General features: G+C 55.1%; 2 protein-coding genes across 2 annotated transcripts; one reads left to right on the top strand and one right to left on the bottom strand.

Annotated features, from left to right (window-relative positions):
- The first annotated feature begins 487 nt into the window (after positions 1-487).
- On the top strand, positions 488-15,376 carry SLC25A11 (solute carrier family 25 member 11). The gene is given in 10 exon segments (XM_083581172.1): positions 488-648; positions 4,729-4,881; positions 6,021-6,079; positions 6,082-6,185; positions 6,187-6,227; positions 7,197-7,287; positions 8,977-9,067; positions 9,272-9,371; positions 10,415-10,466; positions 14,742-15,376. Coding segments are annotated over 10 exon segments (921 nt in total). The 5' UTR covers positions 488-574; the 3' UTR covers positions 14,898-15,376.
- A 3,861-nt stretch (positions 15,377-19,237) lies between these two features.
- GP1BA (glycoprotein Ib platelet subunit alpha) lies at positions 19,238-23,414 on the bottom strand. The gene is made up of 2 exons (XM_083581993.1): positions 23,072-23,414; positions 19,238-20,806 (listed from the first exon to the last, which is right to left on the bottom strand). Exon 2 carries the CDS (start codon positions 20,802-20,804, stop codon positions 19,452-19,454), a length of 1,353 nt encoding a protein of 450 aa, XP_083438119.1. The 5' UTR covers positions 20,805-20,806; positions 23,072-23,414; the 3' UTR covers positions 19,238-19,451.
- Positions 23,415-23,760: the final 346 nt, after the last annotated feature.

The following is a 23,760-nucleotide window of genomic DNA, read 5'->3' as shown; positions in this document are numbered from 1 at the left end:
CGTATGTAACCTGAAGTACCACTGTATATATGTGTGTATATACACACACACACACACACACACATATATACATATACATATATATATATATATATATATATATATATATATATATATGTATGTATGTATGTATCTAGGTGTGTCCTAGGAATGAATCCATTATTTGTCTGAGTTAATCAGTTCCCTCGCTTCTTTCGCCATTCTTGACACGGACTAAACCGGGTCAATTCATTCGCCCGGCTCAGCCAAAGTTCGCCGCCCATCTTCCGAGCTGCGCCTGCGCGCCTGCCGCGGGGGCTGATGGGAGCTGTAGTCCCGCAGGGGCCTCCTCCCCAGTGGGAGCCAAGGAAGGCTCCGATTGGCCCAGCGCGTTGCCCTCCTTTTGCCCACCCTCCCGGCGGCTTCGCGAGGCCTACTGCGCAGGCGCCTCCTTCTACCCATCTTCTCCTCCTCCTCTTCCCAGACGGAAGTCCCGCCCCGGAAGCCCCTCTCGGCGCGCAGCCATTGGCTCCCTGGCGCTCCCCTCGCTCTCGCCCGCCGGAGTCACCTTGGTCCCGGCGCGAGCGGAGCCGTCATGGCGGCGTCGGGACCCGGCAAGCCCAAAACGTCGCCCAAGTCCGTCAAGTTCCTCTTCGGGGGCCTCGCCGGGTAAGAGCCGCCTCCCGGCCCCCCCCCCCAGGCCCGGCTGCGCGCGCACCCGCCTGCGGCCGCAAGGGCTCACGGGTAATGGGGGTCTCTTCTCCCCCCCTGACCCAAAGGCCCGCCTGGGGCCCTGCAGGCACCTCGTGCTACAGTTCCCACCTGCTGGGAGTTGTAGTACGAGGCACCTGGGAGGGAAACAGGTGTTTTTTTTAATCTGCCGCAAAGGCTCATGGGTAATGGGGGTCTCTTCTCCCCCCCCACCCCAGACCCAAGGGCCCAGGCTCCGCCCACCTGGGGCTCTGGGAGTTCCCACCTGCTGGGAATTGTAGTACGAGGCACCTGGGAGGGAAACAGGTGTTTTTTAATCTGCTGCAAAGGCTCATGGGTAATGGGGGTCTCTTCTCCCCCAGACCCAAAGGCCCAGGCTCCGCCCACCTGGGGCCCTGCAGGCACCTCGTGCTACAGTTCCCACCTGCTGGGAGTTGTAGTACGAGGCACCTGGTTTTTTAAAAAATCTGCCGCAAGGGCTGATGGGCAATGGAGGCTCCCCCAGCCCCAAAGGCACTCCTTCTCCCATCCTTTGACCCTCCAGGCAACTGGCACCACAATGAAGAGAAAGGATCTGCTTGGGGGTCCGCACTGAGGCAGGGTGAAGCAGGTGCACAACTATGGGATGGCGGCAGCAGCACGTAGGGAAAGAGTCAAGGGGGAGGTCTCGGGGAGCCACAAGCCGAACCTGAGACCACTGTGTGCTGCGGCAGCAAAAAAGGCGAACGCTGTTCGAGGCGGCGTCCTCCGAAGTCTAGTGTCCGGACCAAGGGAAGTCGCAGGGACTCGGGTCGTGGTGCAAGAGCGGATGAGGCTGGCTAAGCGAGGAGTCCTATAGGACTGTAGGGCTGGAAGGCATCCTCCGAGGGTCAGCCCCATGCGATGCTGGAATCAGAGCTGAAGAATCCCAAGCTGCAAAAGGAGGTTGCTGGAAAAGAGGAGCTCAAATTCTCTGGTGCAGCAACTCCCCATGGAGAGAGGTTAAATGCTTAAACGGGGAATATGAGTGAGATATGCACAATTACAGGGGGCTCTAGGTGCTGGGTGTTGCTGCTCTGGCTTGGGGGGGGGTCTATCACCTCCTTCAAGATGGGGGACACCTGACTTGCCAGCAGCTCATGTGAAAAGGATTGGGGGGGGGAGTCTTGGTGGACCTCAAGCTAAACGTGAGCCGGCAGCGTGATGCAGCAGCAAAAAAGGCTAATGCAATTCTAGGCTGCATCCTCAGAAGAGTCCAGATTGAGGGAATAGTCGCACTCTATTCTGACTTGGTCAGACCACACCTGGAGTCCTGTGTCCAATTCTGGGCACCACAATTTAAGAAGGATGTTGACCAGCCGGCAGGTGTGCAGAGGAGGGAGACCAAAATGATCAAGGGTCTGGGAACCAAGCCTGATGAGGAGCGGTTGAAGGAGCTTGGTAAGTTTAACACAGGAAAGAGGAGACTGAGAGGGGAGATGAGAGCCATCTTCGAATATCTGAAGACGGAGCAAGCTTGTTTTCTGCTGCTCCAGAGGGTAGGACTCGAACCCACGGCTTTGAGTTACGAGAAAGGAGATCCCGACTCAACATCAGGAAGAACTTTCTGGCAGCAAGAGCTGTTCAACACTGGAATCGATGGACTTTGGAAGGTGGTGGACGCTGCTTTGCTGTTTTCAAAGAGAGGCCATCCGCTCACAGAATTATAGAGTTGGAAGGGTTCATGAGGGTCATGTGCTCCAACCCTGAGCAGGAATCCTTTCGCCCAACGTGGCTCTCGAACCCGCAACCCTGAGATTAAGAGTGTCACGCTCTGCCTATGGAGCTAAGCTTCTACACTGCCAGGGATCCTTTAGCTGCGATTTGTGCATTGTAGGGGGTTCTCAACCTGTGAGTCCCCAGATGTTGTTGGACTACGACTCCCATCATCCCTAGTTAACAATGGATGATGGGAGTTGTAGTCCAACAACATCTGGGGACCCCCAGGTTGAGAACCACTGGACTAGATGATTCCACGGTCATCCGGCGATGATTCTACAATTCAGTGATCCAGGGCTGAGCTGCTCTCTGTGATTGGAGCGGTGCTTTTTGTGCTGCCAGAACTGCTAATCCGCTTAAGCGCCAAGCGAGGGATTAAACCGCATCAGGGGAAGGGGCGATGGAATGCCAACTGCTCTGGCTCCCCTCCGGTCAAATTTCGGGGTGTCTCACGGGGGAACAGCTGGGGAGAGCAGGAAGAGGTGTGGCAAAGAGAGGATTAGGGAGGAAGGTTTCGGGGGGAACGGTCTCCTCTGTCTCCTGGGGTGCTTTCCTTGCCACCCTCCCTAAATAAAGCCTGTTATGTAACTGGGGGGTGTGTGAAGCAGATTTAGGCTGCCTTGCGGAGAGGGACACAGAGGGAATCTGGCTTACTTAGGTTTCTGGAAGGATCTGAAGTGGGACAGAGGGGGAGTGCTTCAGGATTTGAATCCTGAGTTGTTGTTGTTCAGTCATTTAGTCATGTCTGCCTCTTCGTGACCCCCTGGACCAGAGCACGCCAGGCCCTCCTGTCTTCCACTGCCTCCCGCAGTTGGGTCAAACTCATGCTGGTAGCTTCGAGATCACTGTCCCACCATCTCATCCTCTGTCGTCCCCTTCTCCTTGTGCCCTCCATCTTTCCCAACATCAGGGTCTTTTCCAGGGAGTCTTCTCTTCTCATGAGGTGACCAAAGTACTGGAGCCTCAGTTTCACGATCTGAAATCAGCACTCAGGGCTGATTTCCTTAAGAATGGAGAGGTCTGATCTTCTTGCAGTCCATGGGACTCTCCAGAGTCTCCTCCAGCACCAGAATTCAAAAGCATCAATTCTTCGGAGATCAGCCTTCTTGATGGTCCAGCTCTCACTGAATCCTGAGTAGAACAAGGGAAATATTTCCTGTGCGCTCTGCGGAGAGGGGTGGCTCCCTTAGGAGGAAAGTCTGCGTTGTTTGGGAGAAAAGTTGCTACAGAAAAAATAGTGGGTTTTGCTTTTGCTGTTCAGCTCCCCAAGGGACTGAGTTCCCTAAGTCCATGATCAGTCAGAGATGAATGGATGGAGGCAAGATCCAGAGAAAGCAAGGCAGATCTTGATTTTTCTGTTGCAACAGAGTTCCCTCCTCTGCTTGCAAGGAGGTAGGAGAGACAATGGTGCACAAGCCCCTATAGAGGCTTCTGAAATTGCCCACCCTGGGGCCCAGGACCACCCCCCAAACATACATTGCAGAAGGAGGCAGTCTCCAGCAGAAATTTGAAAGTGTTGCTTCTCTCCTGTCTGCCAGGATACCTGATTATGCCTTAAAGGTAAAGGGACCCATGACCCTGACTCTGGGGTTGCGGTGCTCATCTCGCTTTATTGGCCGGCATACAGCTTCCGGGTCATGTGATCAGCATGACTAAGCCGCTTCTGGCGAACCAGAGCAGCGCACGGAAATGCCATTTACCTTCCCGCCGGAGTGGTACCTATTTATCTACTTGCACTTTGAGGTGCTTTCGAACTGCTAGGTTGGCAGGAGCAGGGACTGAGCAACGGGAGCTCATCCCGTCGCGGGGATTCGAACCGCCAACCTTCTGATCGGCAAGTCCTAGGCTCTGTGGTTTAACCCACAGCGCCACTCGCATCCAGCGAAGCTGATCTTTGGAAGATTCAGGGCAGAGAACAGAAAGTCCTTCTAACTGATCGTGAAACTGCGGAACTCTCTGCTGCAGGAGGCAGGGACAGCTTTAAAGAAGGATGAGACAAGTTCATGGAGGTGGAGAGAGCGATCCGTGACTCCCCCTGAGTCCAGCTTCTTGGAGCGTAGGAAGGAAGCAGCTTGGAGGAGCAGGTTAGAGTGTCTTGCAAGCGAGGAAGGAAAAAGGAGGAACTTCATTCCAGGGGAAAACTCCGTTGGCCATCCTCAAAATGTATAGGACCGTAATCGGAGATATCTGGGTCAGGGTTGCAGGAGGGGGTCCTCCCTCTCTAGCCCATTCTGCCGCTTCTCCCTGTTCTCCCCCAGCCCTCAAGTGACCTCTTGCCCCTTCTCTCTGCCCCCCACCCAGCATGGCGGCCACTGTCTTTGTGCAGCCCCTGGACCTGGTGAAGAACCGGATGCAGCTGAGCGGCGAAGGCGCCAAGACGAAGGAGTACAAGACCAGCTTCCATGCCGTGGGGAGCATCCTCCGCAAGGAGGGTGTGCGGGGCATCTACACCGGGTAAGTTTTCCCAAGGGGAGCAGGGGCCTTGGGGGGCCTGGTGTGTGTGTGTGTGTGTGTGTTGTGTGTGTGTGAGAGGAGAGAGAGAGAGAGAGAGAGAGAGAGAGAGAGAGAGAGAGAGAGAGGAGTATGGCAGGGGCACTTGGCTGCAGAAAAGGTGATTTTTATTATTGTTTATTAAGTTTATATATCACTAGCCCCTTCCTTCCTTCCTCCTTTCCTTTCCTTTCCTTCCTTCCTTCCTTCCTTCCTTCCTTCCTTCCTTCCTTCCTTCCTTCCTCCCTTCCCCTTCCCCTTCCCTTCCCCTCTCCTTCCTTCCTTCCTTCCTCCTTTCCTTTCCTTCCTCCCTTCCTCCTTTCCCTTCCTTCCTTCCTCCCTCCCTTCCCCTCCCCTCCCCTTCCTTCCTCCTTTCCTTTCCCCTTCCTTCCTTCCTTCCTTCCTTCCTTCCTTCCTTCCTTCCTTCCTCCTTTCCTTTCCTTTCCTTTCCTTTCCTTTCCTTTCCTTTCCTTTCCTTTCCTTTCCTTTCCTTCCCCTCCCTCCCTCCCTCCCTCCCTCCCTCCTCCCTCCCTCCATCCCTTTCTTCCTTCCTTCCTCCTTTCCCTCCCTCTCCTCTGTGGGGGCAGAAGGAAGAGACGTTTGAAGGCTGTCCCTGGCAGGATGTATTGAGGGCCTGGTTTCCACTTGGGGGCTAAGCTGCCCAACTGCCCTGTTTATTTGGGTGGTGTGTAGCCCCACAACCTCCTCAGTAGCTGCACCCCCCCCCCGGCGGAACGCCCTCCGGTCAGACATCAAACAGATAAAACTATGACTTTTAGAAGACTCCTGAAGGCAGCCCTTTATAGGGTAGTTTTTTAATGTTTGAGGTTTTATCTTGTTTTAATAACTGCCCAGAGTGGGGCAACACCTTCAGATGAGCAGCATATAAACACTAAAATTGCTATCATCATTATTATTTGTTCAAGTTGACCCCGAGTGTGAACATGGCTCAAATGCGCAGCCTGGAAGACTCGAAGCGCTGCAGCCGCAAACCCCTTCAGTGCCAGCGAGAGGCGTGTGTGGCTTTGGGTGGCAGGAGGGGCTCCTCTGGCTCTGGTTCTCAGTCTGGGGGTTCCCCCCGCATGCCCCCTCTCTCTTGGCAGGCTGTCCGCCGGCCTCCTGCGCCAGGCCACCTACACCACCACCCGGCTGGGCATCTACACATCCTCTTTGAGAAGCTCACCTCCTCCGACGGGACGCCCCCCAACTTCTTCATGAAGGCTGTGATCGGGATGACGGCGGGCGCCAATGATTCTCAAGGGGCCAGGGGCTGCCCAGGTGGCGCTCATCCGCATGACGGCCGACGGCAGGTGGGTGGGGAAGACCCGTGGTGCATTGGCAGGGGGCAGGGGCACCCCTGTGCCAGAAGTGGGTGCCGCCTCCATCATTTTTGGCCTTGTGCTGGCGACGAAATGCAGACCGGTTCTCTTTTCTGTTTGGGCAGATAATTTTTATTTCGTACATAAAACAAGAGAGAACGGTTAGAACATTGAAAGATAAGAAACAAACATAGAAGACTGGCAGGGAGAATGAATTCAGGGTTGAAATAACCAGAGTCCGAGTAAAGACTGTCGGCGTTCTCCCATCCAGTCTTGCTCCAGAGACAGGTGCCAGGGTTCCGACGATGGTTTTGCTCTTTAGGTCCTAAAAGAATGCCAAATCACATTGAAAGTGTCTGGAGGTTTTGATCCTTGTATCTTTATCTGTAAATTTCTTCTTTATAGCACCAAGCTTCCGGTGTAATATTTGGGGCTGTTTCCCTTTGAGTTGCAACTATAATTTGTGCTGTCAAGAATAGGAGACCAATTCTTTGGACAATATATCCACATTGGTATCACCAAAAATACTCAGCAACTTTAATTTTGGGTAGCAAGCGGTAACTCCTTTAGTAATATTTATCGTTTCTCTTGAAACCGGATCCCTGAAACCTTGCAGCGACTTACTTTCCTGCCACTAACGTGCCAGGTTTTCTGCAGTCCCTCCAGCAATTTGGAAGAAAACACTTTTGGCATTTGAAGAGGGTTATTGTCTGTGTGCTGATTTCAAGGATTTTGCCCTAAGAAAGCTGGAAACAGTCCAGCTGTTTCCAAGCAAAGAATGTTATCTGAGGATCGAGTCCGGTCCCGGATTTGGCCGGCTCGTCTTGGAAACGAAGGCTCCTCGGCCGTTCATGTGATAAAGGAATGCCAAAAATGCAGACTGGTTCTGTTTGGGAAGATCTGGGCCTGTTCCTCTCTCTCTTTCTCATGTCTTCTCTCTTCTTTTTTCCTCTGTTCCAGGTTGCCTCCTGACCAAAGGAGGGGCTACACAAACGTCTTCAACGCGCTTCTGCGGATAACCCGCGAGGAGGGGGTTCCCACGCTCTGGAGGGTACGGCCCTTTAGGAAGAGGGGTGGGCTCAGGGGGAAAGTTTTGACTCTGCCCTCACGGTTGCTCAGGTTTCACCCAACGAGGAGGGTCAGGTCTCTTCTGCCATTTAATGAGTTTATTACAGCAGAGGAAATGGGCTCCCGTTCATTTGCGAGTACGCACAGAGGCGAGCTTGAGAATTCCTCTTTTTGCCTGGCTATCTGATGCCGATAACGGAATGGAAAGGAAACCCTGCTTTCTGTATTAAACCACTCTTGAAATGCGACTTCCCTTGCTGACTCACCTGCCTTGGCCAGGTACAGGGCGACCTCTGTTCTTGAACCGCTCCGTTTCCGAACGTTTCGGCTCCTGAACATCGAAAACCTGGAAGCAAATGTTCCGGTTTTCGAACGTTCCTCGGAACCCGAACGTCCGACACGGCTTCTGCTCTCCAAAAAGCCTCGCTGCCAAAGAAGCCTCGGAATTCAAGCATTTCGGAAGTCGAACGTCCTTCTGGAACGGATTATGTTTGACTTCCGAGGTTCCGCCGTATCGGGAGGGGGCTGTTCTTGCTGCCTCTCCTCCTCTCGTCTCCCCCATTGCGTTTCCCAAGTGTATTTCTCCCTTAGCTATGTGCCCTTCTTTGAACTTTCTTGGGGGCGAAATAAGGAAGGGGATCTCCCTGTCAGGCCTGGAAAAACAGCTCGCTCTCACCTTAATTCTGGGCTCTGCTAAGCCAGCCGGTGCTCTCCTCGCCCCAAAACACAGATCTGTGTTTTGTGCCTCTGGATGAAACAGAGCCAAACCTCTGCCAGGGCAAGGGGTTTCCTCCCGCTGATCTCCAGCGTCCATTTTAAGAGAGCATCTCTGGGGGTCTGGGCGGGTTTGAGGTCGCTGCAGCCAGGCTAGACTCTCTGCAAAAAGATAAACCATCGAAGAGGGTCCTGCGGCACCTTAGACTCCGTTCTGGGTTCCCATCCCTCTGGCCTGGCCCTGGACACAAGGATGGCCTCAGCCACCCAGCCTCCACCTTTTGCCCCTTCTCGGGGCTGCCAACCCAGGAGGCGAAGAGCCACAGCTCAGCCGGCTCCGGGTTCAATCTCTTAATGGCGCCTGCTGACTGAGATGTTTATTCCCTGAAACCCTGGAGAGCCTCTACTGCTGCTGATCACTGTAAAAAGGTAAAGGGACCCCTGACCATGAGGTCCAGTCATGGCCGATTCTGGGGTTGCGGCGCTCATCTCACTTTATTGGCCGAGGGAGCCAGCATACAGCTTCTGGGTCATGTGGCCAGCATGACAAAGCCGCTTCTGGCGAACCAGAGCAGCGCATGGAAACACCGTTTACCTTCCCGCCGGAGTGGTACCTATTTATCTACTTGCACTTTGATGTGCTTTCAAACTGCTAGGTTGGCAGGAGCAGGGACCGAGCAACGGGAGCTCACCCCGTCGCAGGGATTCGAACCACCGACCTTGTGAATGGCAAGCCCGAGGCTCTGTGGTTTAACTCACAGCACCACACGCGTCCCGGCTGGTCAGTGTAGACAGCACTGATCTAGACGGACCCAGTGGTCTGGCTGGTCTTCCCTCTGCCCTTCGTGGCCGCTGATCTGAGCAGCTGCTCCACTGTGAGGCGAGAGCCCCTCTCCCCTCCTTGAGGGGAGCTTCTGGTGCCCCCAACCCCTAATGGCTTTTCTCCTCCATCCCACAGGGCTGCGTCCCCACCATGGCCAGAGCCGTCGTCGTCAACGCAGCCCAGCTGGCCTCCTATTCCCAGTCCAAGCAGTTCCTCCTTGATTCGGGTAAGCGGCGTCCCAGTTGGGGGCGGAGGGGCGAGGAAGGCCTGGAGGGGTCTCTGTCCTCTTGGCCAGCCCAGTCAGGCCCCTGCAAGCTCTGCCGCCCTCTTTCCTGTAGGGCTTGAGGACTCCCGGGGGTGTGTGTTCAGGGGTCCCAAAGGCGATAGCAGCATCAGCATCCGAAACTTCCTTCCCCCGCCTTGTCTGCAGGTTACTTCCGGGACAACATCTTGTGCCACTTCTGTGCCAGCATGATCAGTGGGTTGGTGACGACTGCAGCCTCCATGCCGGTGGATATTGCCAAGACCAGGTCAGGGTCCAGGAGGGCAGGAAGTGGGTCTTGGGTCTGCTGGGGGCGGGGGGAGGAAGGAAGAGCAGCCTTTGGGGGTGGGTAATGAGGTCAGGGAGGGAGAGAGCAGCCTGGGATTGACCCTCTTCTTTGTAAAAAATAATAATACTAAAGTAGTAGTAGTAGAAATAATAATAATAATAATAATAATAATAATAATAATAATTTTATTTATTTATATTTTATTTATATCCCGCGCTCCCCAGCCAAAGCCGGGCTCAGGGCGGCTAACACCAGTAAAATTACAGTAAAAACATAATGGGGGGGGGGGGAAACCGATTTAAAATACAGGTTAAAATGCAATTTAATATGCAGCCTCATTTAAAAGTAGCCATAAGGGGAGGGAAACATAAGGGTCAGAAGAAGTCCAAACCAAAGGCCAGGCGGAACAGCTCTGTCTTGCAGGCCCTGCGGAAAGATGTGAAATCCCGCAGGGCCCTAGTCTCTTGGGACAGAGCGTCCCACCAAGTCGGGCCCGACCAGTACTGAAAAGGCCCTGGCCTTAGTTGAGACCAATCTAACCTCCTTGAGGCTCGGGACCTCCAAAATGTTGTCATTTGTGGACCTTATTAAATGCATAACAAGAAGAACATCCCCAAATTTCAATTTCAAGAGAAACGGAACAATTGAGCCCGATCAGGTACAGGGTAGGGAGACAAAAGGCAAGAAGAGAAATATTGCAAGAGGCAGGTGCCAAACAGGCAATTTGTTCCTAATTTATCTATGGCGTTTAAACCGCCTTTTCCTCCAAGGAGCTCAAGCTGATTCCTTGTTTAATACCCACAACGACCTTGTGTGGTAGGCCAGGTTGAGAGACGTCAGTGGCTGACCCCCCAAGGTCATACCCAAGCGAGCTCCATGCCTGAGTGGAGGATTCGAACCCCAGCCTCTCCCAGCTCCTAGTCCAACACACCCACAACTGTTCCGCACTGGCCGGAAGCGGATTCAGCAGCAGAAGGTGTGCATCTACCCCCTTCTCTTTTTTTTTGCATTTCTCCCTCCAGGATCCAGAACATGCGGATGATTGACGGGAAGCCGGAATACCGTAACGGGCTGGTGAGTGTGGGCCGGGCTCTTTTGGGGGGGATCCAGCCTCTCTTCCCCACCCCAGTCAGGGAAGCATGGAAGCCCCCATGGGGTTTGGCATTGGGGGGAAAGAGGTTTCTAGTCCTCAAGGATGTGCAACGTCAGTTTGGCAGCGAGCAACTGCTCAGCAGAGCTGTCTGGAGGCGGTTGGAGGATGGATGGCGGCTAACAGATTGAGGTTGAATCCTGGCAAGACAAAAGTACTGTTTTTGGGGGACAGGGGGCGGGAGGGTGTGGGGGACTCCCTGGTCCTGAATGGGGCAACAGTGCCCCTGAAGGACCAGGTGCGCAGCCTGGGAGTCATTCTAGACTCACCGCTGTCCATGGAGGCACAGGTCAGTTCTGTGTCCAGGGCAGCTCCATTTGGTACGCGGGATGAGACCCTCCCTGCCCGCAGACTGACTTGCCAGAGTGGTGCATGCTCTAGTTATCTCCTGCTTGGACTACTGCCATGCGCTCTACGTGGGGCTACCTTTGAAGGTGACCCGGAAACTACAACTAATCCAGAACGTGGCAGCCAGACTGGTGACTGGGAGCAGCCGTCGAGACCACATAACACCGGTTCTGAGAGATCTGCATTGGCTCCCAGTACATTTCCGAGCACAATTCAAAGTGTTGGTGTCAAAGAGATCAACAACTACCAGACTTTTAGAAGACATCTGAAGGCAGCCCTGTTTAGGGAAGCTTTTAATGTTTGATGTATTACAGTATTTTAAAATTTTTTTGGAAGCCGCCCAGAGTGGCTGGGGAAGCCCAGCCAGATGGGCAGGGTATAAATAATAAATTATTATTATCAGCAGCTGGAATGGACTGGAGTGGGCTGCTCAGGATGCCTTGCAGTTGTTGGGGAAGTGGGGAGGCTGGGTTCACACTCTCACCCCCCCCTCCTCTCCCCACAGCTTGCCTCATGCCCCACACCAGAACCAAGCCCAGAGCCTGCAGTTCAAAGGGCCACCTCTCTCCCTGGCTGGCAGCGGGAAGCTGCTTTCTGCTCCTTCTCTCCTGGAAGGGGGGGGGGGAGACTTTGGACCCCTGGCCCCTCTCCCTTCGGAGGAGGACTTTGCCCTCCCAGCCAAGGGCTCTGGAGACGGATCACGGAGCCCACGGTATTCCCTCCCTTGCTTGTGCGCCTGGGTAGAAAAACACGGAGAGCTCCTAACCCTTGCTCTCCCTTCACAGCTGGAGCCAGCAATGTTTCTGAACGCAATTTGCTGGAAATAATAATTATTTATTTATACATACGTACATACATACATACATACCCAAGGGACGTGGGTGCCACTGTGGGTTAAACCACAGAGCCTAGGGCTTGCCGATCAGAAGGTCGGCGGTTCGAATCCCCGTGACGGGGTGAGCTCCCGTTGCTCGGTCCCTGCTCCTGCCAACCTAGCGGTTCGAAAGCACGTCAAAGTGCAAGTAGATAAATAGGTACCACTCTGGCGGGAAGGTAAACAGCATTTCCGTGCGCTGCTGTGGTTCGCCAGAAGCGGCTTAGTCATGCTGGCCACATGACCCGGAAGCTGTACGCTGGTTCCCTCGGCCAATAAAGCGAGATGAGCACCGCAACCCCAGAGTCGGCCATGACTGGACCTAATGGTCAGGGGTCCCTTTGCCTTTACATACATATCCCACCCATCTGGCTAGGTTTCCCCAGCCACACAATAAAACATCAAACATTAAAAGCTTCCCTAAACAGGGCTGCCTTCTAAAAATCAAGTAGGTGTTTATTTCCTTGACATCTGGCGGGAGGGCGTTCTACAGGGCGGGTGCCACCACCAAGAAGGCCCTCTGCCTGGTTCCCTGTAACCTCACTTCTCGCAGCGAGGGAACCGCCAGAAGGCCCTCGGAGCTGGACCTCAGTGTCCGGGCTGAACGATGGGGGTGGAGACGCTCCTTCAGGTCTACTGGGCCTTTGAGGCCGTTTATGGCTTTCAAGGTCAGCACCAACACTTTGAATTGTGCTCAGAAATGTCCTGGGAGCCAGTGTAGGTCTTTCAAGACCGGTGTTATGTGGTCTCCCAGTCCCCAGTCCAGCTGCCATATTCTGGATTAATTGCAGTTTCCGGGTCACCTTCAAAGGTAGCCCCACGTAGAGCGCATGGCAGTAATCCAAGCAGGAGATAACCAGAGCATGCACCACTCTGGCCAGACAGTCCATGGGCAGGAGGGGAGAGGGTTGCTCTTGCACTTGGGTCCTGCTTCTGGATTTCCCTAGGGGGCATCTGGTCAGCCACAGTGGGAACCAGACGCTGGGCTGGGTGGACCAATGGGCGGATCCTGCAGGGTTTCACTTCTGTTCTTCGCTCCTCCGCCAGCGGTGGGGGTCAGTGCCGGCCTCCCTTCTCTTGCCCTTGGAGAGGCGTTTTGCTTCTCCCTGCAGCCGATTCGGAGGGGCTGCTTGGCAGGTACAAAACAGATCTCCCTTTGCCCTGGACTTTGCCCCGTCGGCTTCCGGTGCGTCTTGTTTTGCCGGAGGAGAGAAGGGGCCAAAGTCCAAGCGGCTGGTCGCTCTTTCCCTTCTTGGAGAGCCAGGTTTGCACGGGGGCTGGTGACCCCCTCAGGCCTCCCCTGTCCTCCCACTGTTATATCTGCCCACCAGACACCCACCTCCCCGCTGCCAGCAATAAAGCAATAAATCACAGAGGGCTGGTGAAATTCTCTTTATGGAAAGAAAAAAACAGGTCAGGCCTGGGGAGCCGAGCGACTCTCCTAGTAGGTCAGTTGCCTTGCCCCAGCTCTCCCAGTCCCCATCTTCTTCCCTGATTCCTTCCCAAACAATCTTAAGACTCCTTCATTTTGTTTCTCTTTGCACCATCCTCTTCTTGCCTCCAGAGGTCATCCAGTCCAACCCCAGCTAATCCCTCGGGTTCCTGCTTGTTGGCCTCCGTGGAGGGAAGCTCTTTTGCTCCCACCCTGAAGCCAGCCTGTTCCGCCTTCCCCTTCCTTCTTATCACATTTGCACCCCACCTTTCTCTCCCCATGGGGTCCAAGAGGGCATCCTCACCTGGCTCTCCCCACCTCATTCATTTTTTTGTTTTTGAAATCATTTCCATTTGATTTTACAAATATAAACTTATAACAATCCAGATGCATATCCTTATATAGAGATTACTCTGAATCTCGAGACTTCCCCCACCATGGGTCCTATTGTCAACCTTGAAAACTGCATATTATCCCATAATCTATATTTTGTATCCATCCATATTAGACATATTGTTGGTTGCATTACAACTGAGATTAAAACCCTGCTAATGTTTTCATCTGCTTGCAGTGCTCTCCTAAATAAATTACAATTTCCCCCCATTCTTTTTTATAAAGTTTTTGTCCTCTTGTTTCCTGAGCTTTCCGGTCAGTTTTGCCATTTCGGCATAGTCCAACAGCTTCATTTGCCATTCCTCTCTGGTAGAGACTTTGCCTTCTTCCCATCTCTGGGCTAGTAGCATCCGTGCTGCTGTTGTTCCATACATAAAAAGTCTTTTCTGATCCTTTGGGATGTCGGTACCTACAATACCTAATAGAAAAGCTTCAGGTTTTTTAACAAAAGTTATTTTAAACATTTTCTTCATTTCATTATACATCATCTGCCAGAAAGCTTTTGTTATGTTATAGTTCCACCACATGTGATAAAAAGGTACCTTCCCTTTCTTTACGTTTCCAGCAGATATTTGAACTTGTCCTATACATTTTTGCTAACTTACGTAAAGGTAAAGGGACCCCTGACCATTAGGTCCAGTCGTGGCCGACTCTGGGCTTGTGGCGCTCATCTCGCTTTATTGGCCGAGGGAGCCGGCGTACAGCTTCCGGGTCATGTGGCCAGCATGACTAAGCCGCTTCTGGCGAACCAGAGCAGCGCACGGAAACACCGTTTACCTTCCCGCCGGAGTGGTACCTATTTATCCACTTGCACTTTGACGTGCTTTCGAACTGCTAGGTGGGCAGGAGCAGGGACCGAGGAACAGGAGCTCACCCCGTCGCGGGGATTCAGACCACCGACCTTCTGAGCGGCAAGCCCTAGGCTCTGTGGTTTAAACCACAGCGCCACCCGCATCCCTTTGCTAACTTACTAGGAGTCAAATACCACCTCTCCCCACCTCATTTAATCCCCAAAACAACCACCACCCTGTGAGGTGGGTCAGGTGGAGAGAGTGATTCCCCGGCCCTCAAGTGAGCTTCCTTCGCGCTGCTCCCCTAGCTCTAACCACTGTACCATCGCTGCCCCTGACCCCGCCTCCCTTTGCCTTGCAGGACGTGCTGGTGAAAGTGATCCGCTACGAGGGCTTCTTCAGCCTGTGGAAAGGCTTCACCCCCTACTACGCCCGCCTGGGGCCCCACACCGTCCTCACCTTCATCTTCCTGGAACAGATGAACAAGTTCTACAAGCAGTTCTTCCTCAGTGCCTGAGTTTGGGGGAGCGAAGGAGAGACCCCCCTCGACTCCTGGAGCTCCCCTTTCTCAAGTGCCATGAGCGCACCTTCCGAGAGCCCCTTACCTGTGGGGAGGGAGGGGGTGCCTGCCTTCTCCCTCGCCCAACCCCTAAAAAATTCATTTTTTCAGAGTCTGTCTAGGCCTGCTGTCCCCATCTCTCTCTCTCACACACACACATCTAGCCAATCATGAGGCAGGGTTCCTCCCCTCCTGTTGCACTGTGGGCAGATGTTGGAGAACGCTGTGTTTTTTTTGGGGGGGTTAAAATGCATTTAAAATTATTTATTGCTGGGGAGGGGGGAGTTCTATGCCGGGGGCCGCCGGTGGGACGTTCCCTTTCCCTCCCTGCAACCGAACTGCCGCCTGGGTTGTGGCCATGTGGCCAGTGACGGTTCCGCCGTCCCCATCCCCAACTTTGCTTTCGACTTAGTAAAAACCAATCATGGTCTTAAAAACTTTTTGTTTCTGCTGTGACGTCCTTCTGCGGAGTCTGAGGGGGTGTGTGCTCTTGGTTGGGCACCCAGCTGAACGCTGGGAGATTTGAGACCGATAAGTGGAAGTCCAGATAGTTGAACTGCGGAACTCCTTGCCACAGGAGCCAGAGGCAGCCAGGTGGCTTTGAAAGAAGATTGGACCAAGGAGAAGAGGGCTGTCTTTGGCTACCGTATTTCACTGCATAACGGTCACATTTTTGATGCTGATTTTTCTTTCCCCAAAAGGGGTGTGCGACTATTATGCGAGAAAAAGGTTTTTTACTAACAAACACATTTACGTCGTTCACGGCAGCTTCGCTCGGCCGCCTGCTCCCCTTGCACATTCGACTGGCGCTGAAAAGGTGTGTGGAGAAAACCCTGCAACTCTTAACGCAGCGAATGCTTTGGGACCAGTTTTAAGGACCAAAAAATGGGGGGGCTGTGACTATTATGCGATGGAATACAGTACATTGGGAGGGATGCGGGTGGCGCTGTGGGTTAAACCACAGAGCCTAGGGCTTGCGGATCGGAAGGTCGGCGGTTCAAATCCCCACGACGGGGTGAGCTCCCGTTGCTCGGTCCCTGCTCCTGCCAACCTAGCAGTTCAAAAGCACCTCAAAGTGCAAGTAGATAAATAGGTACCGCTCTGGCGGGAAGGTAAATGGCGTTTCCGTGCGCTGCTCTGGTTCGCCAGAAGCGGCTTAGTCATGCTGGCCACATGACCCGGAAGCTGTACGCCGGCTCCCTTGGCCAATAAAGCGAGATGAGCGCCGCAACCCCAGAGTCGTCCGCGACTGGACCTAACGGTCAGGGGTCCCTTTACCTTTACAGTACAGTGGTACCTTGGTTTCCGGACGTAATCCGTTCCGGAAGAACGTTCGACTTCCAAAAATTTAGAAAACTGAAACGTTTGCTTCCGGAAGAATTTACTTACAGAAAACTCAACACGGAAGCCACGTGGAACGTTCAACTTCTGAAAAGTGTTCGAAAACCGAAGCAGTTGCTTCCAGGTTTTCGGCCTTCGGAAACTGAAGCGTTCAACTTCCGAGACGTTCAGAAACCAGGATGGCTGTTGCTCTGTCTCCACAGTCAGAGGCAGTGATGATTTTGAATCCCAGTTGCTGGAAAAGGAGTGTTTTGCTCTTGTGTGTGGATCCAGCTTTCGGATTCCCCATTGAGGCATCTGGCTGGCTTCTGTGAGAACAGGACGCGGGGCTGGGAGAATGATGGGCCTGGTCCCCCAGGGCTCTTTTGGGAGGGTGCATCTCCTCTCTCCAGCCCCTGCTTCCTCTCTCTCAGCCCCCGTCCTCCTTCACCCTTCAGGGGTAAAAGGATAAAGCATCTCGCGAAGGCAGCGTTGCTTTTCTCCAGCTGTGCCGTTACGAAAGGCTCTCTGGCCCAGGAGGCCAGGACGCCATTGCGTCAAGTCCGCAGGATCCTCTTTGCTCAATCATTTGCTCAAGGTCTCCCACCTTTGCCCCCTCTGCAAGGCCAAAGGGGAGGGAAGGAGCTCAGAGGCAGCGCTGAAGGGCGAAGCTTCAAGGCCACCACCCTGGGGCGGGACGCCTCCCTGGAACCTGAAGGAAGATGCCAAATGGGTGTTGCAGGAAAATCTTCCCTGTGGGTGGGACGACTGTGAGTCACAGGTTTTATTTTTTGAGCTGTGATGGTTGCATTGCAGAGTGTGAACAAAAGAGGATTGGGACCGGTCACAAGGGACAGACCAAACAAGGAGATTCCTGCCTTGCAGGGGGTTGATCTAGATGACTCATGGGGACCCAACTCTATGAGGAGAGGGCCGGGATCCAGGTTGGGAGAGACAGTTTTGGCCTCGGTCTACAGAACACATCCTAAAAAGCGTTGCAATGTTCACAGCCATCCCAGTGGCTGGGCCTGGGCTGGTTCTGGCCATTGTGAGGTTCTTCGCATTGCCACCTCCCAGTTTCCTACAGGCTGTGCTGGTCCCGGGGGCTAACCGAGAGGCGAGGTCCGAGTCCAGTCCGAGGTCGAGGTCGAGGGTGCGGTATGGAGGCTGTCCGTCAAAGCTGAAGCTGGGTCCAAGGCGGGGAGTTGGGTGGGGTCAGGAGCTCTGGCAGAAAGGCAGGACAGGGTTCAGGCAGGAGCTAGCAACCAACAATGTTGCTCCCGCAACTTGGGACTGGGGCTGGCCGGCTTTTATCTGCCCCGAGGCATAGGGCGGCCCCGATCCTCAGGTGACTCGCCTCTCCTGGCCTGGAGGCGAGCACTCCTCCTGCAGGAACTTAGTTCCCTCCGCCTCTCTGCCCCTGAGCCTCTGCAGCTCGGGAGAGGCTGGAGGGTTACCGGACCCAGAGGCAACCTCCGCTTCCTCTGACGGAGCTGAGAGTGGAGCACCTGCAGGCAATGGGTCCTCCATCACCTCCGGAGCCAGAGCAGACTCAGCTGGTGCCTGCACCTGAGGACCCAGCACAGGGGAGGACCCTTCAGGCTCAGGCCCCAGCCCCGGCTCAGCTGGTTCTGGAGGCGGGGAATCCTGTGCAGGCTGGGATTCTTCAGGTTCAGCCTCTGAGTCCAAATCCAAGGCCATCAAACAGGCCAACGCAACATCCACAGAGACTAATCTCTTCTCCTTGGGAGTGGGACTCGCTGCTGGTCCGTGTGGATGTTTTAACACTGAGGCGCCTATCAGATATGAAGCCCAATGATGTCCTGTTATGTTGGGAGAGGATGTCAGTTTATAGGTACATACAAACATATGTGGTGGGAATGTCCGCAAACAGTACAGTTCTGAAGTATATCAATTAAGTAAGGCTAAAGTTATTTGGGTTATTTGGATTGCCTGAGCTGTAATCGGAGACACCTCTTTGACAAACTTCCTTCCACAATTGTTCTGGACATTTGTATGAAAGGGGAATTGATCCCTTTAGTCGTCATGCTATCTCTTATTGCCATCTTTTCATATTCTGTTAGTTTCCTTGCAGCTTCGTATTTAATTGGTGTGTGACATGTGATTATTTTCTAAACACCTCTGCTCCGGTAAGGGGTTGCCCCTTGCTACAATCATCTTTCAAATCCTGCGGCTGCAGTTCATTCCATGAACATGAGATAATCTGTTTTTATTTTCAAATGAAGGAGGATGTCGAATACCAGTTTGCAAGCGATTCCGAGTTAGGGTGGTTTGCTTGTTGATCTCTCTCCCTCTCACACACGCAAACACTTTCCTTTGGGCTGATGCTGTTCGCCAAACTGGATGGAACCTCAAGCGTCCAGATGCGGCCCAAATGACAGCTCAGCTGGATTGCGACCTTCCAAGCAGAAACCCTACGGGAAATGGCTTTGCGGTGCCTCTGGGGGTGACCCAGAAACACAGGCTGGCCCCCTGGGGAGGTGGGGGGGCGTCTTCAGGCTCCTGGGCTTGCCTCTTAATTCCAGTGGGAAGCCCCAGAAAGCTTGAAACCCAAGGCCAGAGTAAGTAAGGGGACTCCCTGCCCTGGGACTAAGGGGGAAGCGAGCCGCATCTTCTGGTGAGGAGAGACAAAAGTGGATTTAACGAATCTCTTCTGCCCCAGGAGGGGTGGGAAACTTGCGCCCCTCCTCCCGCTCTTGCTAGACTACAGCTCCCATCATCCCTGACCATTGGGGCCCCATCTGTCCTGGATGCTTCAGTTCAAGTTCCTGCATCAAAGGGGGTTGGACTAGATGACCCTCGGGTGCCTTTCCAGGGCTACTATTCTTCCATCATGTTATGGAAAAATCTGGGTGCGAGGCTGCTCAGTCCCCCAGCAGAGCAGAGCAGAGCCCGCGGGTCCCTGCAGAATAAAGAAAGGAGTCCAGCGAACCGGAGCAAATAGCTGTAGACCAAAGTTTATTGCGCAGCAGGTTCAAAGAGCAAATTTGAACCCCGAGGATGGGGTGACAAGGACTTTTAAAACTTTCCCACTGTATCCCAGAATACAGTTTGTACAGCATCATTGACATGTCACAAAAGGGGAGGGGTTAACCTTGGCAAACATGCCAGACAAGTCCTTGGTACCAGATTAGCATAAGCAGACATTGCAGGGCAAGACTCAGTATGAGATTAGCATAGACAAATACACGCGTGGTCGGCGGTGGAGGGTGGGGTGCGGACACGCGTGGCCGGCGCTGCAGTGGAGGGTGGGGTGCGGACACGCGTGGCCGGCGCTGCAGTGGAGGGTGGGGTGCGGACACGCGTGGTCGGCGCGGCGGTGGAGGGTGGGGTGCGGACACGCGTGGTCGGTGCTGCAGTGGAGGGTGGGGTGCGGACATGCGTGGTCGGCGCTGCAGTGGAGGGTGGGGTGCGGACACGCGTGGTCGGCGCGGCGGTGGAGGGTGGGGTGCGGACACGCGTGGTCGGCGCGGCGGTGGAGGGTGGGGTGCGGACACGCGTGGTCGGCGCTGCAGTGGAGGGTGGGGTGCGGACACGCGTGGCCGGCGCGGCGGTGCTGGAGACCAGTGTCGTGTGGGCAGTGGCGTGGGGCTCAGTGGTGGCGGCGCCCCCTTCCCCTTGGCCCCCGTCGCTGTCTCCCTCGGGCCCCTCGCAGTGCGCCTGGAAGTGCATGACGGGGCGCCCCTTCTCGGGCGCGGGCGCCTGGCACTCCACGCTCTCGGGCTTGTTCTCGGTGATCTCCTTCCCGGGGCCTTGCACGCGAGTATACACGCTGGTCTCGTAGTCCAGGATGTAGTCGCGCAGGTAGACCAGCGCGCAGTCGCACACCCAGGGGTTCTCCGCCAGGTACAGGTAGGCGAAGTAGTTCTCCTCGGGGAAGAAGCCGTCGGGCACCCTCTGCAGCCGGTTCCTCTCCAGGCGCAGGATCTCGAGGTTGCCCAGCCCGGCCAGCAGCCCCCCGGGCAGCTCCTCCAGCAGGTTGTCGGCCAGGTCCACGTCCCTCAGCTTCTGCAGCCCCTCGAAGGCTCCCTCGGGCAGATCCCGGATCCCGTTGCCCTGCAGCTCCAGATCCTCCAGGGCGCGCAGGGCGCGGAATCCCCCCGCCGGCAGCCGCGAGAGCGCGTTGTGCGCCAGCGCCAGGCGCTTCAGCGCGGGCATCCCCCACAAGGCGGGCAGGCTCTGCAGGTCGTTGTGCGACAGGTCGAGCTGCTGGAGGCCGGGCAGCGAGGCGCCGCCGGTGTCCAGGGCGCTCAGGCTGTTGTTGGACAGGTCGAGCTCCACCAGCGCGCTCAGGTGCTGGAAGGAGGCCAGCGAGACGCGGCTCAGGCGGTTGGAGCCCAGCAGCAAGATGCCCGTGTCCGTGGGCAGCGCGGCGGGGACGCTGCTCAGCCCCTGCCCCACGCAGCTCACCTGCAGCAGGTCCTTGATCTTGTTCATCTCGGACTCGCAGGGCGGCGCGGCGTCGGGGGCTCCGGCCGCGGCCACCAGGGTCGCCAGAAGGGCGCGCAGGGCGCAAGGCAGCATCGCTGGGGAGATAGCAGGGCAGTCAGTCACAGAGGAGCCAACCCATGGGGGGCTTGGGCGCCCAGAATAATATAATTGGGGGGCGGGCACCCACAAAGTCAGTGGGCAAAGCTGGTGGTCTTGCCTCCAAGAGAAACAGTTCAGCTCCCCCGTCCGCAGCCAGCCCGCGAGGCCCCCTTTCCGTGGGGGGCTCGGACACAGAGGCAGAGTCTCTCCGTCCCCGAGTCCCTCCCCAAAGAGAAGGGGGTCTCGCTGGCTGCAGAGAGGGGGGCAAGAGGAACTGCCACCGCTGGCCGCTGCAACACGGACCTGCGATGCCACGGATACATGCCTGCTGCACATGGTGCGTGTGACATCGCGCACACTACGTGCAGCCATGTGCAGGTGACGCCGCCCCTCTGCGTTAGGATGGCGCGCACCCACGGTCCCGAGGATGAGGTGGGAACCCTCTTCAAGCCCGTCTGGGATGGCAGAGGGAAAGGGCGCGGAGGTGCCGCGTCTGCTGAGCTTGAGCGCGTCGCCTCGAGGCTGGAAAAGGCCGAGCAAAGAACAGGGTTGTCTCTGAGCACGTGCAGAATACTGTTCCTTCTCCTTGGGAAGCCAAGCCAGCTTTCCTTCTGCATGCTGAGAGAGGCGTGCGCTCCTCCCTGACCTTTTTTTATGGGGGGGGGGGTTCGTCTCTGGGGCTTCCTGCAAGCAGCTGCAGAAGCATCACTGCCGTGTCCCCCGCCCAGCCAGGACTTGCCCACCCGGGGGTCCCGAGGGGCAGGCCAGGGAGAAGGGCCTCTGACGTCAGAGCAGGGGTAGCAGGGGTCCTAAGAGCCCCCGAGCCAACTGCATTCTGTCTCAGAGAAGGTTTCCCAACAGGCAATGGAGGGAACTATATTCCACCACACCACGGAATTTGAAGGGACCCTCAAGGGACATCTAGTCTAGCCCCCTGCTATGCAACCAAACATTTCTGCAAGCGATTCCGAGTTAGGGGGGTTTGCTTGTCGATCTCTCTCTCTCTCACGCACGCAAACACTTTCCTTTGGGCTGATGCTGTTCGCCAATCTGGAGGAAACCTCAAATGTCCAGATGCGCCCCAAATTCAGCTCGGCTGGATTGCGACCTTCCAAGCAGAAACCCCGAGGAAAATGGCTTTGCGGTGCCTCTGGGGGCGACCCAGAAACACAGGCTGGCCTCCTGGGGAGGCGGGGGGGGCGCGTCTTCAGGCTCCTGGTCTTGCCTCTTAATTCCAGTGGGAAGCCCCAGGAAGCTTGAAACGCAACAGCTGGAATAAGGGGACTCCCTGCCCTGGGACAAAGGGGGAAGCGAGCCGCCTCTTCTGGCAAGGAGAGACAAAAGTGGATTTAACGAATCTCTTGTGCCCCAGGAGGGGTGGGAAACTTGCGCCCCTCCTCCCGCTCTTGCTAGACTACAACTCCCATCATCCCTGACCATTGGGGGCCCATCTGTCATGGATGCTTCAGTTCAAGTTCCTGCATCTCCGCGGGTTGGACTAGATGACCCTCGGGTGCCTTTCCAGGGCTGCAATTCTACCTTCACCTCTGTTCCAAAACAGCTGCGCTGGTCGCCCGTTTCATTTCCGGGCCCAGTTCAAGGTGCTCACACTGAGGTTCCAAGCCCTGAAATATTCAAACCCCCAAACACCTGAAAGACCCCCCTCACTCTCTCCAGACCCTCTCAGGTGCTGAGGTGAGCAGAGGGGGCCCTTCGAGATTCCCTCTATCCTTGGAGCCTTGGTGGGGGGTGACATCCCAGGGGGAGAGGCCTGCCTTCTCTGTGGCGGCCCCTGACCTGTGGAACTCCCTGCCTAAGGAGCGGCGCTTTGCCGAAGACTCTCATTCTCTGGCTTGACTTCTTTTGACACTCGAGGGCTATTTTTTACAACCTGCCTTACTTCTGTGGTGGGTCAGTTACTTAAAGTCGTTTTTAATTATATTGTGTTTTGATGCTGCAGCCTGTCCTGGGGCCTTAGGATGAAGGCTGGGTAATTAATCAATCAATCAATCAATCAATCAATCAATCCTGACTGCAGAACAAGCACCCCATTTTCCAGGGAGCGAACCACAAGCTTTCTCGCCACAGCTAAGAACATGGTTTCCCCTTCTCGTTCCAGCCTGACAAGGAATCCTGTTACACCCAAAAGCTTGCCCGATGCTTTTCCGGCCGGGTTGGCAAGAGCAGACCGTGGGGTCTTCCAGCAGAACTCCCTCCCCTCTGCAAAAAAATAAATGTCTTTCACACACCCTGAATCTTACCTTCCTCCTCTGCTTCTCCTGGTCCCACTCAACGCCTTGCTCGCTCTCTCGCTCTCTGGCACCCTGACTCGAACCCACAGCCCAATCTCCTGCGCCCTGAGCAGCGGAAGACCCTCTGTGGTTTCCTGAGCCCCCACCGCCCGCCTCCCCTTCCAGCGCCCTCCCCAAGGGAAAGACAACACTGGGACTTCCCTTGGGAGAGGAACTGAACAGAAGTCTGCCAGCACCAGATTATGGCGTCCTCCTCTGGTCGCCTCGCCTCCAAAAGGGCTCCCGGCAACTGGGGTTTCGTGTGGCAGTGGCTGCCCTGAGGAACTCCCTGCCTCTTGAGATCCAGCAGGTGCGTTCCTGCATTTCCAGCACCTGCTAACAGACGAGCCTGCCCCCAGTTGCTTAGAAAACTGAGGCGAGTGTAAACTAGTTTCTGCGCTTTCATCTTTTGTACCTTTTAAAGCGCAGACGTGAATTTCTCTCTCTCGATTTCCTCGTTTTATCTCTTTTTGCAAACCTCTCCGAGTCTCCTTTTCTTTTATTACAATCAAGCGGCGTATAAAGATTTTGTGAAATGAATAAAGTGAGAAATGAACGAGGCAGCAGCAATCCCGCTCCCGACTCATGAACCAGGGTTCAAAATTACAGTGGCGTAGCATGGGGGGTGCAGGGGGTGCGGGCTGCACCGGGCGCAACAT

This window comes from Podarcis filfolensis (assembly GCF_964270895.1).
Source record: "Podarcis filfolensis genome assembly, chromosome: 13".
In the NCBI taxonomy this organism is placed as follows: domain Eukaryota; kingdom Metazoa; phylum Chordata; class Lepidosauria; order Squamata; family Lacertidae; genus Podarcis; species Podarcis filfolensis.
This window is presented reverse-complemented; position numbering and strand designations above follow the sequence as displayed.

What these genes read in the sequence shown, in the direction of transcription:
- GP1BA (XM_083581993.1), bottom strand. Translation starts at nt 20,804, where the DNA reads ATGCTGCCTTGCGCCCTGCGCGCCCTTCTGGCGACCCTGGTGGCCGCG.